A 16,136-nucleotide genomic window follows, 5' to 3' on the forward strand; every position below is an offset into this window, starting at 1 on the left:
TCTATAAGGGCTGTCACTCAAGTCTGCATCCAATTTTGTAAACATAACTCATCTATCAGCTATTAAGTGTATGCGCCGTAGCCCGTTGAGTGCAGAAGCTGCTTATTAAAGCGAGCGTAGTGTTATGAAACACTCAAACGCAGCATTAGACTTTGGGCTCATCTTCCACTTAATTGCCTTTTTTAATATTCTGCAGGTGTGCAACAACAACAAAAACTGTCACTGTGAGGCTCACTGGGCGCCTCCTTTCTGTGACAAGGCAGGTTTGGGAGGGAGCGTGGACAGTGGCCCCATCAGATTAGCAGGTAAGACAACAGCTGCATTAAACGGCTGATTTATCGTAGCTCGGGTCATGTTATGTTATAGGTCATGGCACGGAATGTACGAGCATTTCAACAGTCGTATATCAAGGACTCATGCTGAGGAACAAAGCGAATCTAAGGAGTCCTAGAACTATGTTTTTTTTTTTTTTTGTTCCCCTCTCAAAACTATGTTTCTCTCTGCAGAAAACCACAGGGAATTTCAGACTACAGCATTAAAAAAACATTTAAAAAAAAACAAAAGCAAGACAAGTCTGCAGAAATCTTTACAGATACAGTCTGACTATGTCATTTTCAAGACTAATAATGTTTCCATGTATGTTTCTGAGCAGACAGCAGGAATCTGACAGTGGGCATCCTTGTTGCTCTCCTCACTGTCCTTGGAGCTGGCCTGATTATCTGCATCAAGAGAAAAACTCTACTGGGGCTGCTGTTCACCAGTAAAAAGAACCCAATTGAGAAGCTTAGGTGCTCTTTTTCATAACATGATTAAATCATTTGTAAAAAAAAAAATCATAGAAGATATTCATATATAATTTCTCCTTTAAATCCCAGATCTGTAAGCGCTGCAATCAGCAGACCCTCCGCTCCTAACCAGCCTCCATCAGTGAGCACGGCGTCTCCATCTCGGCCTGCCCCGCCTCTGCCGCACAACGCCACCATCTTCAAGGTCACTAGATCAACAAATTCACCACAAACACGCACACACCGATTAGACATCTTACGCAGAAGACTTCTACGCAAATCGTCCTCGGCAAGATTGACGCGTTGTTTTCACACAAATGGCAGCTCATTCAAATCCAATTAAATCATCCCTCTCTGCGTGGACATGTGGAGGAGGTAGTGATAACGGCGCGAGCATTGTGTTCGCAACACTTGAATACAGTTCTCGTCATTAACAGCTGCCTGTTACGAGAGAGAGAGGAATTGATTTAACCGCCCGTTCCCCACATGAAGGATGTTGATGCGGTGGCTTACTTGAGGTATAAAGTCATCCTGTTCCTGATAATTGCAAGACAGAGAAGGGATTTTGCTGTAACGACTTGTGTGTCTGCATCACTGTGTGCCTTAACTACTTTATTACCGCCCTGACATGCTTTAGTAATGGAAAGAGACCTGTGATCGATTGAGTTAGGGGCGCTGCAATAAGAGGAGCCGTGTCAGAATCGACATTTGCGCTGCATGGTGGCACACGAGTGAGGCAAGCTGTTGTGCATTACCATGCGATCGGTGTTTTCGGTTAGCAACATGTGGCTTTCATTTGGGGTCAACGGTAAGAAGAGAAAGGATGTAAGGCTGTTTGATGTAAGCACAGTGCAGGTGAGGTCATTTTCCAGTTGTCGGGAGTTGTGTTCTCAACCGCCGCGTGAGCACATGTGTGCGTGCCTTTTGTATGTGTTACATTGTGTGTTTTTGAGCCGTGCACATCTGGCCGGCTCTACGTTCTAGGCAGACTCATATTTTGGCTCTCTTCTATGTCTGATCTGTCTCAATGGGAGTGTGTGTGGCCTCTTTAGCTGTGTCCACTTTTTGAATGAGGCCAAGCAGGTGCTTATGGTACAGTCTTGGTCCCTTTGATAGGTTACCTGAAGAGGAGTTGAGGAATGAATGAAAATGAATTGGTAGCGTTTGATTTATACACTCTCTGACAGCGTCAGGAAGAACGGCAGGGGAATAGGAGGAGGATAACATGATTGTTTCTGATAGGAAGCAGGCTGTTTCTCTTCTGACTGACTCTTCTGTCTTTAATCTTTCTGCAGCCTCCTCATCAGGGGCCAGAGGCTGCGCTCCCGCCGGCCCCTTACCCCTCCCACAGCCTGCGCAGACTGCCCCAGTGCCCTCCAGTTCACCTCAGCCACCCTGTCCCTCTGTCTCTCACCCTGTCTCTCTCTCCTGGACCTGTACAGCCAAGACCCCCGGTGCCTCCACCTCACATCCATGTAGCGCCCAGGGTGGCGTCGTTTCGCAGTGCGTCACGCCATAACTCCTGCAGGATGGTCATGGTGAGTAAGTTCCCTGTTCCCTCAGTTGGAAACATTTTATTTGATGATGTTACTTGCTGCAATTTCTCCGTTAGGTCTGGGGAGCTTTTACTCACTTCTTCAGCCTCTAATATCTAACCAGGGAAATGTTTTTCATTACAGCTTCAGACGAGTGTGATGTCGACCGTTTTCATGGATCTTTTGTGTCTAATATAGTATATGCATGTTGACAGTTATGCATAGTCTCATAAAATAACGAGGTTAACCAGGGATGTAGCGTCATCCGAGCAAGACTTCAATTCTGCAATACAAACCACCACATAAATAATGAAAACGGGGACAGACTTATAGAGTGGGAGGATGGGGGGGGCGGGACGGAAAAGATGAAACAGGAACTGGAGTAATTGAGTATGTCCAAATATCACAGGGTGGTAAATTTGCTGTCACTAGTATTCCATGGAGTTTAGTGATGGCATTGCATGCTGTCAAATTTGAGGGAAAGAGAAAGCCAGAGGTTCCTGGTGTTGAATTCCTGGCACTCACTGATTCTCAAAGTTTCTTATTTGCCTGTAACCCAGTTTGACTCGTACTTTGTTAGACAAGTGAGACAGGGAGACACAAAGAGAGGAGGGGGAAGTGATAAACGGACAGAGGGAGGCTTGAGATAAGAAGTGAAGGGGTCTATTAATTAAAGATAATCGATACATTTTTAGGGCAGAAACTGCAATCATTATCTGGTTCCAGCCTCTCAAACATGTGGTTTTGCTGTTTTGCTAAATGTGTTTTATATATATTTTTCAGACGTTTTTATTGAATAACCAACAAGAAATTAAGAGATGAATCACGAATTAATATTGGTTGCAGGCGTAAAAAAAAAAAAAACCTCAAATGAGTAGGGAGGAGATGAGGATGAAATGCTTGATGTAATTTATGCCGCACAGTGCAGCCTTTTAAGGACGGCAATGAAAATTACGCCACAGGGGGGCTGGGGTCAAAGCCATGCCACACCAGCATCAGGCTAATTAGAGGTGTGTTAAACACATAATGACATTCTAGTCTTGTCCAGATTAATGGAGGTGTCACGGAGGAGGTCTGGTTTTAAAACACAACACAGTTCTGGAGCCCATACACATTATGACAGCGTATGATGGAATATATGAATATATATCAGTATTCCATAGAGAGCATCACATAATTACGCCTTCATTTATTTTTTTTTGATAGATGTGTTTTCATAATGTTCAATCACTGTGATTTACTCTTGACACTATTTATCATGGACAGTGCACTTCAGCGATGACCCACATTTATAAGGGGTTTATGAGCATGTTATGACGATTTCATAAATGGGTAACACTATAATGTAGGTATAAACTGATATAAGTGTTTATTTATATGTAATTCATGTAGTCTTTCCTAGGAGGAGGCTATAAACAGAAAATGAATGACAATATAATGAAACACAGGTGTAGTAAGATAAAATATGGTGAAATATTGTGCATTGATGGATGCTTAAATTTTACTGCATTGAAGTGTGTTATAAACCATTTATTACATATTTATGAAGGGGGTAAAAAATGCTGAATGATGGGATGGTTTATGTAAAATGTATTATGTAACTGTGATGTAAATATGTCATGAAAAGTGTCAAAAGAACTTAAAAAAAAAACATGGATGAAAAGTGTGTCAGAAGTATTTATGTGCTTTGCTTCACACTATAGTTTATTACAGTTTTCATTTAATGAAAGAGCTCCATTCAGCTTTTAGGTTTTCATACACCTGTACAACAGGTGACGCGCCGCAGCTCTTGGCAGCGTTTCATCTCCGGGAAGTAGATTTTTCCCTCTCAGCTGTTTCTATTTAATGTCAAAAGTGTGAAACTGAAAGTGATGCCTGTTGGCAGCCCACTTCGCAGACAGTATCTTTAGCAGCTGTTTGGCAGCAACCGAGACGTTGACGAAGCCCTTTTTCCTCCATCATAGTGAAAGCCCTCCGCTGGGGGCATGGATGCATTGTCTAAAGAGAGAGTTTCACCACACTTTGTGCTCTGTTCATTTGCCCGCATGTCATTTTAATACTGTGTGGTACTGTTCTGATATTTTGGGATGGAAGTCGGCCCCCATTGCATGACTGATTAGTAGCAGTACTTCAACAGTGTAGATTGTCTTGATTCTTGACCTTATGGGTGCAAAGGAGAGACAGATCCTGCTTTAGAGAGTACACTGACAGCATACAGTTTTCAGTGAAAACATTAAATTAGGGTATCAACTTTGACAAAGGAATTATGTTTTGAATAGGCAGACTCAATATCATGGGTGAGTGATGTCTGAGGTTCGGTTGTTTGACACCGTCCTCTCTGATGTTTGAGGAGGCCTCTCTCCAACCAAGGAGAAGAGAAGAGGGGGTAGTGAATAGACACCAGATGGGGGCTAGGTAGCAGCCTTTATCATGATCTCAGTCTTCTAAAGATTAAAACCACATGACAGTTCTTCTCATCGCAAGTTGTCTGGGCAGAGGCTGCCCCGGTGCCTGAAAGCGCAGGAGGACACATAATCAGGCCTGAGCTGTAATCCTTTGACTGTGAGTGCCACCTGGTGGAGATTCTCAGTTATTATTTCCTTGCATCTCTTCTTTGTCAGGAGTTGGAGAAACCCAGCCCTCCTCAGAAACCCCTTCCTGCTGATCCAAGGAGTTCTCGTCCAGTTCGAAGTCCCTCTAGAGTGCAGGGTCACAAAGTAGTCCAAGGGCCTTCTGCTGTTTGTGGTCCTGCACCAGTACATGGTGTACCCAGACCTGTGCGCCCTGTCCCACATCCCAAAAGGTGAGTTCAAATCTTCATCAGATTTATTATATTATTTTTTTAAAACAACACTGCTGCTGGTATCTTTTACTGAAATATAATTTTTTTAATATTAATACTATTTTTCTCTCTTCCGTAGACCGAGTCCCAAGCAACCTCCAACACTACCAAAGCCTTGCATAATTGCCAACGTCAAATACAGCAGTTGAGACTTTGGCCAGAAGGGACATTGTTGTGATAAGACACAAAGAAATTTGCACTATGAAAACTCTGAAAACCTTACAAAAAAGATGATGGCATCTCTGAGTTTTGAATCAGGAGATCTGCCGTGTCCCTTTTGGTGCTCTGTCTCTGAATGGTGCTACGAGTCTGAGCTCAGGTACATGTAAAGTATTTATATTCTGTATTTATTGCCACGCAGTGCACTGTGCCAGACGCTTTTACTACACGGTAGCAACTTTTGAATTTTTGTTTGCATTAGTTTCACACATTTCTTTTTCTTGTCAACTGATTTTTTTATCGAAGAGAGTACCAGGAGGTTTTTTTAAAAAAATGAAAAGGCGAGATTGCAGAAATGTTTTTATGAAATGTGTTTTAATGAAGGGAACCCTTTACGTTATGGTTTTGTTCTGTACACTACAGAAGACGTTGGAAAAAGAGTATTGTGCAATGACAGATGCAAACAGAGCAAGCTTCAGAAAACATTTGTAGTTCATTTGGAACCCAACAGGGGTTTTTCTTAAAGGGTAATGCCCTTAGCAGCTTTGAGCCAGTCTGACAAGGCTTGAAACAACCACTGGAAAGGAAAAAGTGGTTTTACTGCAACAGTTCTGTAACCGGGGGAAAGAGGGGCTTGTTTTCAGGACAGTTGAAGTTCAGGTCTGTTTCCTCTGCATTTATATTTGGGAAAGGTAACAAGATAAATTGTGAAATGTCACTGATTTGCCATTTCTGTTTCATTAACAAGCCCCAAGAAGCTCACTTGAGGGATCTGGGTACTGAGGTATGAACTGAACAAGGATCTAAAATGAGCTGAGATCAAGGAAGCGTTCATCCCGCAGAGAGAGTAAACTTCTCTGAAATATCGCTCTGCTAAAGGTCATGTGTGTTTTTGAGTATTTTCCTCCGTGCCTGTCTACACTGAGGACTCTGTGTGAAACTCTGTGATTAAATCTATGGACTTTTTCTTGACGCTGTAAACAGCCAGTGTCTGGCTGCAGTGTTCATGTGTGGATATTTGAAATCTGTGTGACGGGAAACGACAGATGCACTTGAAGGACACATCTGCCACTGAGATGAAGTTTGGTGGTTACTCGGTGTACACTGAGCCACTAATAACTGCAGCAGTTATTCATTTTCTATGTTTTTGTACCTTTTTAATTTCTCTAACGGAGGTTAGTTTTTTTAAAGCCAATCTACATGCCTGATATAAGCATCAGCCTAATTAGAGGACAAGATAAGATAGACTTTAATCATCCCACACTAGGGAAATTCACTTCTTACAGTAGCTCATATACACAAGGTTGACAATAAATTATTTACAAGTAAGAAAATATATAGAAAATGTCGTTAAGTCGGGCTGAAGAAGTCTGACAGCTGATGGACCTGCGGTAGCGCCTCCTTCTGACATGGTGGGAGTAGCAGTCTGTTGCTGAAAGAGCTGCCTGCACAGTTATGATGGATGTCAGCTTTGTCTATGGAGTCTAGGGGGCAGTCCAAGACAGAGCTGGCCCTTTTGACCAGTTTGTTGAGTCTTTTCCTGTCTGTTCTCTGTCCCCCTCCCTAGCAGACGACTGCATAGAATAACGCAGATGCCACCACAGGGTCAGAAAAGGTTTTTAAACAGAGTCCTGCACACTCCAAAGGACCTCAGTCTCCTCAGTAAGTGGAGACAATTTGACCCTCCTTGTACAAGGACGCCTGACCAGTCCAGTTTGTTGTTAAGGTGAACACACAGATGCTCACCACCATCTTGGTATCCAATCCCTGGATGTGTTCACGAGTGTGGTCTGATGGTGGTACTCATAGTAACTGAACAGTGTTTTATTCATTTTGCAGAATTATTGTTTTACCGCATTGCAATACAGCGTATATACATTCACACCGAGCAGCAGTTTCCTTTAAGCACAGCTCTTCTTCACAAATATGTAGGCTAAAAAAAAAAACTGATTTTGGACTTTTGTTACTTTTGATACTTTTTAATACTGCACTAGTTTTACATCCATCGCTTTGTTTACTTTGCTTTTTCAATGTGTCCCATGTACAAATAAGACAGTATCTGAGTCCTGTCACCTGACTGTGCATCATGTCCAAATGTTACATATTACGTGTTGTGTTACAGGTGAACACATTTCCATAGTGAATGCTTTCTTTCTTTTTTCTTTTTTTTTTTTATATAATGATTGTTTGATACATCATATGTAAAGAAAACACTTGTCTGTTCATGGTATTTTGAACACTTCAGCAGTATTAGTAAAACTGTTTTTCAAACACTGAAGTCTTTTTGTTATTGATCTTTGTGCTTATTTCTTTGTAAAAATAAAATAGAAAAGACAGTCTACATACACACAAATAATGGCAGTCTCTCTTCAGCAGTCCTACTTTGTAAGAATACAAAGACAGATTTCAAACTGCGTCAAATTTAAAAACTTTCAAACATTTCTCACACAAGCCTCTGGCATTTTCTTTTATCCTTGAGCCAAATTGCGTGCAGAAGATTGAACGCTGAATACAATAATAAGTGTAATTTAACATTTTAGAGCAGTCTTTTTATTCTCAGAAAGGTTTGAGGTTTCAAATTGGTTTTTATCAACTGACACTGACACCTGAAGCAGCTTACCTTATTTCAACAGTCTGAGACCTTTTTTCTAAAAGCAATTTGACAAGGTCTTTGTAAGGGATACAAATGCTTCAATCAATACAGGTGCAGGGAGTTGTGTGTTTGTGTGTGTTGCCTGTCAGGATTCAATGGAGGGGTGAAGTGTGTGTGTGTGTGTGTGATTGAAACGATGAAAACAGCATGAAAAAAATAAATCCATTTCTAATGATGAATCAAAGCCAGTCCGCATGATAACAATGAAGACACGGGCTCAGCTCCAGACTAAGAAGAAGATGGTAAGAGTACAGTATTACCAGCTAAATGTACAGAAGTCACAGTCCTTTCACAGTGTCAATACATTACCATGGACACAAGAACCAATGTCAACATGGGCTGATTTTAGATACATAGAGACATATTCAAGTAAATACTCAAGTGCAAGTACATTCAGCCACTGCATGCTTGCTACTCTGTTTTGTTCTTGGTACCCATTAGACATGAAGGCCATATGTTTGCAGACAGTAGAGTTATTTCACTTGTTTGATGGTTAATCAAACAAGTGAAATATGCTTTGTTCATATTTAGGAAGGAGAAGGACTGAACAGCTCTCCCTTGTGGAGAAGCTGCAGCATGATAAAGATGAACTTGATGAGGAGTTCAAATAGTTTTATTAGGTGGTTTACCTCCAATATACTTATACTATATATACTTATGATCTTTTGAAAGCTAGGAAAAAAAACAAACTAGTCCAAATACTTTTTCCCCCATATTATTAAATGTTTCCCCCCTCATAAATAGGAAGTCATATTCTCATACTTTAAGATACTATATTTATGGTATCTGAATTATGACTGGAGACACTTGATAAGTTCTGATTATAATAATGTAATCTGTAGTAATTATAAGGAAAGCTTATTTATGGCTGTATTTATGTATTTATTTTTAAATGTCATGAGATATTTTTGAGGATATTTAGGAACATTAGTATCATAGTTCCCCCGCTACTTTACACGTGATAGTTTTTGGATAAGCAGGCGATATGATTATGACTGTCTGATTCACTGCTCAGCAGTGAATGTAAAGCCCTGTGCGAATCAAAACACGTGTGAAACCACGCTGGGGAGAAATTACGCGCCGGTGCGCATTAACGCGTCAGCCAGCTCCAAACAGAACAAGTTCAAACTTTGAACAGCTTAATACATGTAGTTTTAGAAGTTAGGAAGCCGAGAGTCTGATTATTTATCAGGTGTTCCGTCCAAGTACGCGAATATTGTATATATTGTAAGCTGAAGACTGATCGTTTTTTGGATATTTTCGACATGGACCCGTGCATGGAGTGGTAGGAAGAGCTTAGGTTAGCAGATATATATGGATTAACAGAAATATATGTGTCATGTCGGAGGTAAATAATTCAGAAGAGCCTGACAAAGACCCTGAAAGTGAGGAATGTCCTGCAGAAGATTCATTCGGCTTTGGAGATGATCTGGAGTTAAATCAGTTCGATGGGTTGCCCTTTTCCTCACGTTACTACAAATTACTAAAAGAGAGGAAGACTCTACCTGTTTGGAAAGCCAGGTGCGAGTTTGAAGATGCTCTGGTAAACAACCAGCTGCTTATTGTGTCCGGCACAGCAAAGACTGGGAGGAGTACACAGGTAAGACCATATATGAATATAAATTATAAAGGAAGAGGGATGTAGAAAAGAGGTTTTATTAAAGTTTGCAGCTCTCAGCTTGTTTTTTTTTCCAAAAGAAGTAGATGCTTCAACTGCCTTCATTTACATTTGACTGGAATCTGATTTTTGAGCTTCTTTGTGGCCTTGGGGCATTAGAGATAAAGAATAGTGCATCCCCTCTTTACTTATCCATCTTTTATTCTACTCTTGCACATTTCGACTTCCTTCAGGCTGGATTCAAATACCAAAGCATAATCCAATTTGTATGACTTGCATGCAGTTTGTTACCACATGCTCGGGTCCAGTCTATTCAGTCAACAGCAAATTTGAGAGGCCTGCTCCTGTTGATTTGATTTAAATGTGAAGTAAACCCTTTTCAGTTGTGTATTTTTCTGCCCAGCATTTCCATGTTTATCTACTAAACCGCACATCTTCTCTTTTTGACATAGTTTTGGTTCTTGTGACATTTTTCTACTTGTATGGAAAGAGTACCATTATGCGAGTGTGTGTGTGTGAACTAGCTGCCCAGCTCAGCAGATGCTGTTGTGTCACTGTGAGGCTGTCCAAGCTCCTGCCTCACAGTCGAGCTTCACAAAGGCTCCAGCATGGGTGTTAGGGGACCTCCTGCTGCTAAGCCCTGATCCGCTGGAGCTGCCTCATGCTGCCAAAGCAATTTTGCATTATGAGTGATAATACCATAGGATATCTCCTGTCACTGTTTGCTTTGCTGTGTGTTTTGAACAAAAGCTGTTGGTACGATCCTGAAAAGGGTGCCTGCCACTGAAAACCGAGTTCATGTGAAAGGAAAATGATAGAGAATTAGTACTCTGAAGCACTGTCAAGGCATCCAATGAAGTGTGAAAGGTTAATGTTTAGTAATATTTCTCTTTCAGGTCCCTCAGTGGTGCGCGGAGTTCTGTCTGTCTGCCCAGTACCGGCACGGCATGGTTGTGTGCACACAGACAAACAGACAGCAGGCTGTAGATCTGGCCTTACGCGTGGCTGACGAGATGGACGTCAACATAGGCCATGAAGTGGGCTACACCATCCCTCTGGAGACCTGCTGCTCCTCTGAAACCGTTCTGAGGTTTGTTGACAAGCTCTCAGTCTGTCTGTTGCGCAGCCAGCAGCAGCAGCTGCTTGTTTGATTGTCATTTTAATACCATCCTCAAACAGTCTCCGTCACTCTTCATCTTTTCTTTTGCTTTGCTCCTCACTCATATCATGGACAGTGCACAACCCCAGCTGCTTCAGTGTAGATGAAGTGAGCAACTTTCAATATTATGCTCATGCAATATATCAAACAAGTGAAATCTCATTATCTCAGAACAATGACAACGAGTTTATTTTCCAGCTTCTCAAATGGAGGATTTGCTGTGATATCATCTTTGAGGTTTTAGATGTTTAGTCAAATAAAGCAAGTTATTTGAGAACTTTTTTCTTATTTGAGAAAGCTACATGAACAGGATGGTCTTGACTTAAAACAATCTGGTGTAACTTTTAAATGAAGCATCTTCTCACCGTTTTTGCTCACACAAATGAAGAGAAATTTACGTCATAAGCAATAAAACACTTCTTGTTACTCAAAAAATGATGATACTCTTTCACGGATTTATCACTCAGGTACTGCACTGATGATATGCTGCTGAGGGAGATGATGTCAGACCCTTTTCTGGAGCACTACGGGGTCATTATCATTGACCAGGCCCATGAGAGGACAGTTAGCACAGACATATTGCTGGGCCTCCTCAAGGACATCCTGCTACAGAGGCCTGACCTCAGAGTGGTGGTCCTCGCCATTCCACCCATGACTGCCAAGCTGCTGAGCCACTACGGCCATATCCCACTCATCAGCCTGGAGCCCTCTTCTCCTGCCAGGGTGGTCCACAGCAACAGCGGCAACAAAGACTACTTCTACTCCGCACTGAGACTGGTGCTGGAGATCCATCGAACCAAAGAGGACGGCGATGTTGTTGTGTTTTTTGCCTCAGCTCAGGTAAGAGATTTGTTTGAGTGCTTTCACTGGCCTGAAGCTAAGACTGGTTTTACTTTGCTTGTTATCTCTTCTGAAGGAGGTTCATTGTGCCCAGAGCATCCTACAGAGAGAAGGCACCAGGCTTGGAGCAGAGCTTGGCCAGATGGTGCCTCTGGTTCTGTGCCCAGGCCATGGAGGGCCACCTCCTGTCCCAACTGTGCAACCCGATTCCAAGAGGTCCAGGAGGGTTTTCCTCTCTACCCAAAAGGATGAGGATATGTGGTGGGCTACAGAGTCTATCAGCTTTGTCATTGATACAGGAGTCCAGAAAAAGATGGTTAGTTTTTTCCCCAACAAAACAAAATCGACCTTAAAATGCGTAATGTGCTGATATTGAATTGCAAATGTGGTTTGGACATTGTAGGTATACAATCCAAGGATAAGAGCTAACTCTGAGGTACTTCGACCGATCAGTCAATGTCAGGCAGACCTACGTAAGCAGCTGTCTGGACCAGCAAGTATGTCTGACTGATATGCTGGAGAAACAACATCAGAATTAATAGTTTCCTGTAAAAGTGTGTCAGCTTTTTTGCTTTACTGACTCTACATTAATTTTCCAGGTAAATGTTTCTGCCTGTATCCAGAGGACAACCAGCTTCCTGCAGAAAACTCCCCACAGATCATGGAGTCCAACATTACACCAACAGTTCTATTCTTAAAAAGGATGGAAATAGCCGGCCTTGGACAGTGTGATTTCATCGACAGACCAGGTTAGCCTGCTAGTGGAACTGGCACAAGGTTACAAGAGAAACATAATTTTTTATTCTCAGGTTACTGGTTCCCACAGGCAGCATTTCTGCGCCACTATAAAACACAGAGGTGCATGTGGAAGGATTTTTTTGAATCTATTGGCTAGAGGAAGTACAGATGGATTTGCTCTGTGTAGCTGTTTGGGCCCAGCCAGCCATGATTTAGTTGAGCTGACAAGGCCGTGCTACTAACTATTGTCTGCTCTCTGACCCTCCCTAACATGAACAGAACAGGCTAAAAGAGGCCAGCTCATTAACGATTAACATTGTAGCGCAGCACCAGACAAGTACAATGAAGAGGAGTGTTACAGACCAAATATTCTGTGATATCTTTGTATTTCTCACAGAAGTTACATGCCCTAATATGCTTTCCTTTTATGTTGGAAATGGAGAAATCTGCATGTAGGATTTTACGTGACTAGATCAACTTTAAAATAATTTTGTAGGCAATGGCATAGGTTGGAATTTATAGAGAAATTAGACCATCCTGGAGAAAATTGGTGCAGTCTGAATGTTGTTTTCAGCCCATTCATGTCAGCTTGTCTACCACAACAATTTCTTTCTTTCTTTCTTTTTTTTTTTTTAAGATATTTTTTTGGCCTTTTTCAAGCTTTTATTTTTGACAGAGACAGCTGAAGAGTAACAGGAATGTGGGGAGAGAGAGATGGGAAACGACATTCAGCAAAGGGCCGCAGGTTGGATTCGAACCCTGGGCCGCTGCTCAGCCTTCATACATGGGGCGGATGCTTTACCAGCTGCCCCAACCACAGCAATTTCTAACAGGGATCAGACACTGTCTTTTGACTTATGGACTTTATGTATGAAACTCATACTGTTGTGTTCCTTGCTGCAGATCCTGAGGGTCTCATGCAGGCGTTGGAGGAGCTGGATTACCTCGCAGCTTTAGATGACGATGGCAACTTGTCTGAGATTGGCATCATAATGTCTGAAATCCCTCTGGACCCTCAGATGGCCAAAGCGCTCTTAGCATCCTGCGAGTTTGACTGTGTGTGTGAGATGCTGACGATAGCAGCAATGCTGACAGGTACGCATATGGCATGTGTCTAACTTATTAATCAGAGTAAGATTTCTTACAAGAACTCTTAATAAGTGAAGATCCTTTAATTGGTTTGCAGAGTCACCAGATGGACATTGTTGTAGTAGCTCATACAAAGCTGGAGTTTCTCTTCCGACACTGGACCAGATGGTCTTAAGTAAGGGTGGCTTGTCTCTGTGATGCTGACCTTGTTGTTTCCTTGTCTTTTAGCGCCAAGCTGCTTTCTAGAGCCACCTGCTGGCACAACCCACGAGGCAGTTCAGTGTCACAGAAAGTTCCAGCACCCTGAAGGCGATCACTTCACTCTCATAAACATCTACAATGCCTTCAAGCGAAGCCAGAGAGAACAGTGTAAGACACAGTTAGTGAACAGAAACATCAGAAACACTTCAGTGAAATAATAAATTTTTAAACAAGCTGCAGTACAGCGTGACTCACTGACTCTGTATCCTTACTAGGATTGTGAACGAATCGGTCTGTAATAAACGTATATCGTTTTTGTATCGTATCGTAACCCGTGTATATAGATGCGTATCGAATCATTTATCACAATTTTATGCAATATAATGTATGTAGGAGTGGGTCCATGATCTATCTCTCTAATAACTACAAGGTCCCCTGAATTAAAACAAAAGCCTCTATACAATTATTAATTAATTAATTAATATTAATAATTTGCAAACATTTTGTGACATCCAGCTAAGGATGGAAGCAGAAAGCAAGCAAAAACTTTGTTTTTTATATATAGTTTTAAATAATTCTCTAATTTTTGTTTCAAGGCATGCCTAAGTTTAAAACCAAATTTCTACGTCATTGTACGTTTCAGACTTCAGTGCTGAAAAGTGGTGCCAGGACTATTTCCTAGATTACTCCGCCCTGAAGACAGCTGAGGCCATCCGATCAGAGTTGAACGACACTTTGAACAGGATCGAGCTCCCCATCTCTGAGCCCTCGTTCGGAACCAAAACCAACACCCACAACATCAAAAGAGCCCTGCTGGCTGGGTTCTTCATGCAGGTATGTGTGAAGTGTCAGCATTAATGAGTTTGCCTCCAGCAATTCTGTTGAACTCAAGTCTACGGTGTCTCTCCCACTCATAGATTGCGCGAGATGTGGATGGCGCAGGGAACTACTTCATCCTGACACACAAGCACGTGGCCAACGTGCACCCGCTCTCTGGCTACGGGGCTCAGTCGCACAAGCTGGGGCTGCCAGAGTGGGTCGTTTTCCATGACTACACCCTGTCAGAGAACAACTGCATTAGAACAATCTCTGAAATTTCCCCTCAAGTGTAAGTGAACTCATATCGGATATTGCATGTGTTCAAGCAGATTGGAATTTGAATCCTTTAAAATATTAGTTGTTTTTTTTAAATGTAAAAATAAGCATTGAAAATATTCTCCCTTGTTTGACTAATCAGTCATTTCTGTTCTGTTTCTGTCATTTCAGATTCATTCAAATAGCACCGCTGTATTTCTTCTACAACCTGCCCCCTAGCGAAAGCAAAGACATACTGCAAGACATGTTGGACCCGGATGGAAAACGTGAAGACGAGAAACAAAAAGCTGCTACAATTGGCAACGACGCTGACAGCGGCTGTGCAGTGGTGCAACAGACGCAAGACAGATGTGTGATTCAGTGATGTGAAAATCTGTGTCACCAAATGCATTTCTTGCTTGTAAACCGTAATATTAAGTTATTACATTGCTTTAAAAGTCGTTTTGGATGGTCACGTGTACTCAAGCAAAGAAGGTCAACTCTCCTACTGGGTGGAAGTGTTGCCTTGTGAAATGGTATGCTGCCATGTGCAAGCATCTGAAGGTTTTATTTTCAGCCTTTTACCAGCTCTGGTTTACCCTAAAGTCTGTCTGGAAATGCGAGTACTGTGACAGCTGTTTAGATTTTTCGACTTTAATGAGCAGCACAGGGGCTGCAGGTGGATGTACTGCAGTACAAAAAAAAACATCCAATCACACCTCCTGTGCACATAACTACAAAAAAAAGCATATTCAAAGAGATGGTCTAACGCTTTGATGCGTGTACAAGTTACTTCAGTCTGTTTCCCTTGTTTCCAAGCTGTTCTTTTCAGATATGTTGGTTCTCTCCAGGTGACCATGGTATGTAAAGATTTTGAAACATGAAACAGTATGTATGGTTTGATATGCTGTCAGATTAAGAAACTAAATGACTGTCAAAGCATGCAGATATATAATGCATTTATTATTAATCAGTGGCAAGAAATCTACAGAGATATCATTCCTGAATTTTCCCCGGGAGAAGACTCTTCTCCCGAATGTGTCAACTATCCAGATCAAATTTGTGAAAATGTACTTTCTACCAAGTTATGTCATCAAGGGCATACACCGTAATCAAGAGTTCACTCATTAATTTAACTTAATGGCAATGATACAACCCTCCCTCTACAATCTGCTGAAAGTGGACTCCAAGTTCACAGATCAGATGCTGAGATTAACACAAAAGATTCATCATATTCAGTTGTCTTGGTTCATAACTTTGTAATAAAGTGAGCCTTTTTAAAAAGACATGACTAGTTTGTTTTTATAGTCACATGATAAAACCGTATATATTTCCACAGTATAAGCAGGGTATGTGTACGTGGACCAGGCATTTGTAAAAAATTACATGTACCAAATGTCAGGTTTACAATACTGACACTACAGTTGCTGATGACACCAAAAC

General features: G+C 41.7%; 2 protein-coding genes across 2 annotated transcripts in view; both read left to right on the forward strand.

The window, feature by feature from the left end:
* The window catches only part of adam12a (ADAM metallopeptidase domain 12a), a 71,957-nt gene extending 64,372 nt beyond the window's left edge, over nt 1-7,585 (forward strand). The window contains exons 18-23 of the mRNA XM_019278746.2: nt 197-305; nt 653-788; nt 876-990; nt 2,081-2,323; nt 4,942-5,123; nt 5,242-7,585. Coding sequence (XP_019134291.2) covers nt 197-305; nt 653-788; nt 876-990; nt 2,081-2,323; nt 4,942-5,123; nt 5,242-5,311 — 855 coding nt within the window. The 3' untranslated portion in view covers nt 5,312-7,585. The remainder of the gene's footprint in view (nt 1-196; nt 306-652; nt 789-875; nt 991-2,080; nt 2,324-4,941; nt 5,124-5,241) is intronic.
* Nucleotides 7,586-9,027: 1,442 nt separating this feature from the next.
* dhx32a (DEAH (Asp-Glu-Ala-His) box polypeptide 32a) lies at nt 9,028-15,979 on the forward strand. The gene is made up of 11 exons (XM_010738381.3): nt 9,028-9,574; nt 10,489-10,682; nt 11,219-11,591; nt 11,668-11,907; nt 11,995-12,088; nt 12,191-12,340; nt 13,233-13,424; nt 13,647-13,787; nt 14,263-14,453; nt 14,537-14,727; nt 14,886-15,979. Exons 1-11 carry the CDS (start codon nt 9,314-9,316, stop codon nt 15,076-15,078), a joined length of 2,220 nt encoding a protein of 739 aa, XP_010736683.3. The 5' UTR covers nt 9,028-9,313; the 3' UTR covers nt 15,079-15,979.
* Nucleotides 15,980-16,136: the final 157 nt, after the last annotated feature.

Source organism: Larimichthys crocea, chromosome XVI (genome assembly GCF_000972845.2).
Source record: "Larimichthys crocea isolate SSNF chromosome XVI, L_crocea_2.0, whole genome shotgun sequence".
NCBI lineage: Eukaryota > Metazoa > Chordata > Actinopteri > Sciaenidae > Larimichthys > Larimichthys crocea.

Excerpts from the sequence above, each read along its gene's own strand:
- dhx32a (XM_010738381.3), top strand. The coding sequence starts at position 9,314 with ATGTCGGAGGTAAATAATTCAGAAGAGCCTGACAAAGACCCTGAAAGT. Across the intron at positions 10,683-11,218 it reads TCCTCTGAAACCGTTCTGAG|GTACTGCACTGATGATATGC; the intron begins GTTTGTTGACAA and ends TTTATCACTCAG. Across the intron at positions 11,592-11,667 it reads TGTTTTTTGCCTCAGCTCAG|GAGGTTCATTGTGCCCAGAG; the intron begins GTAAGAGATTTG and ends TCTCTTCTGAAG.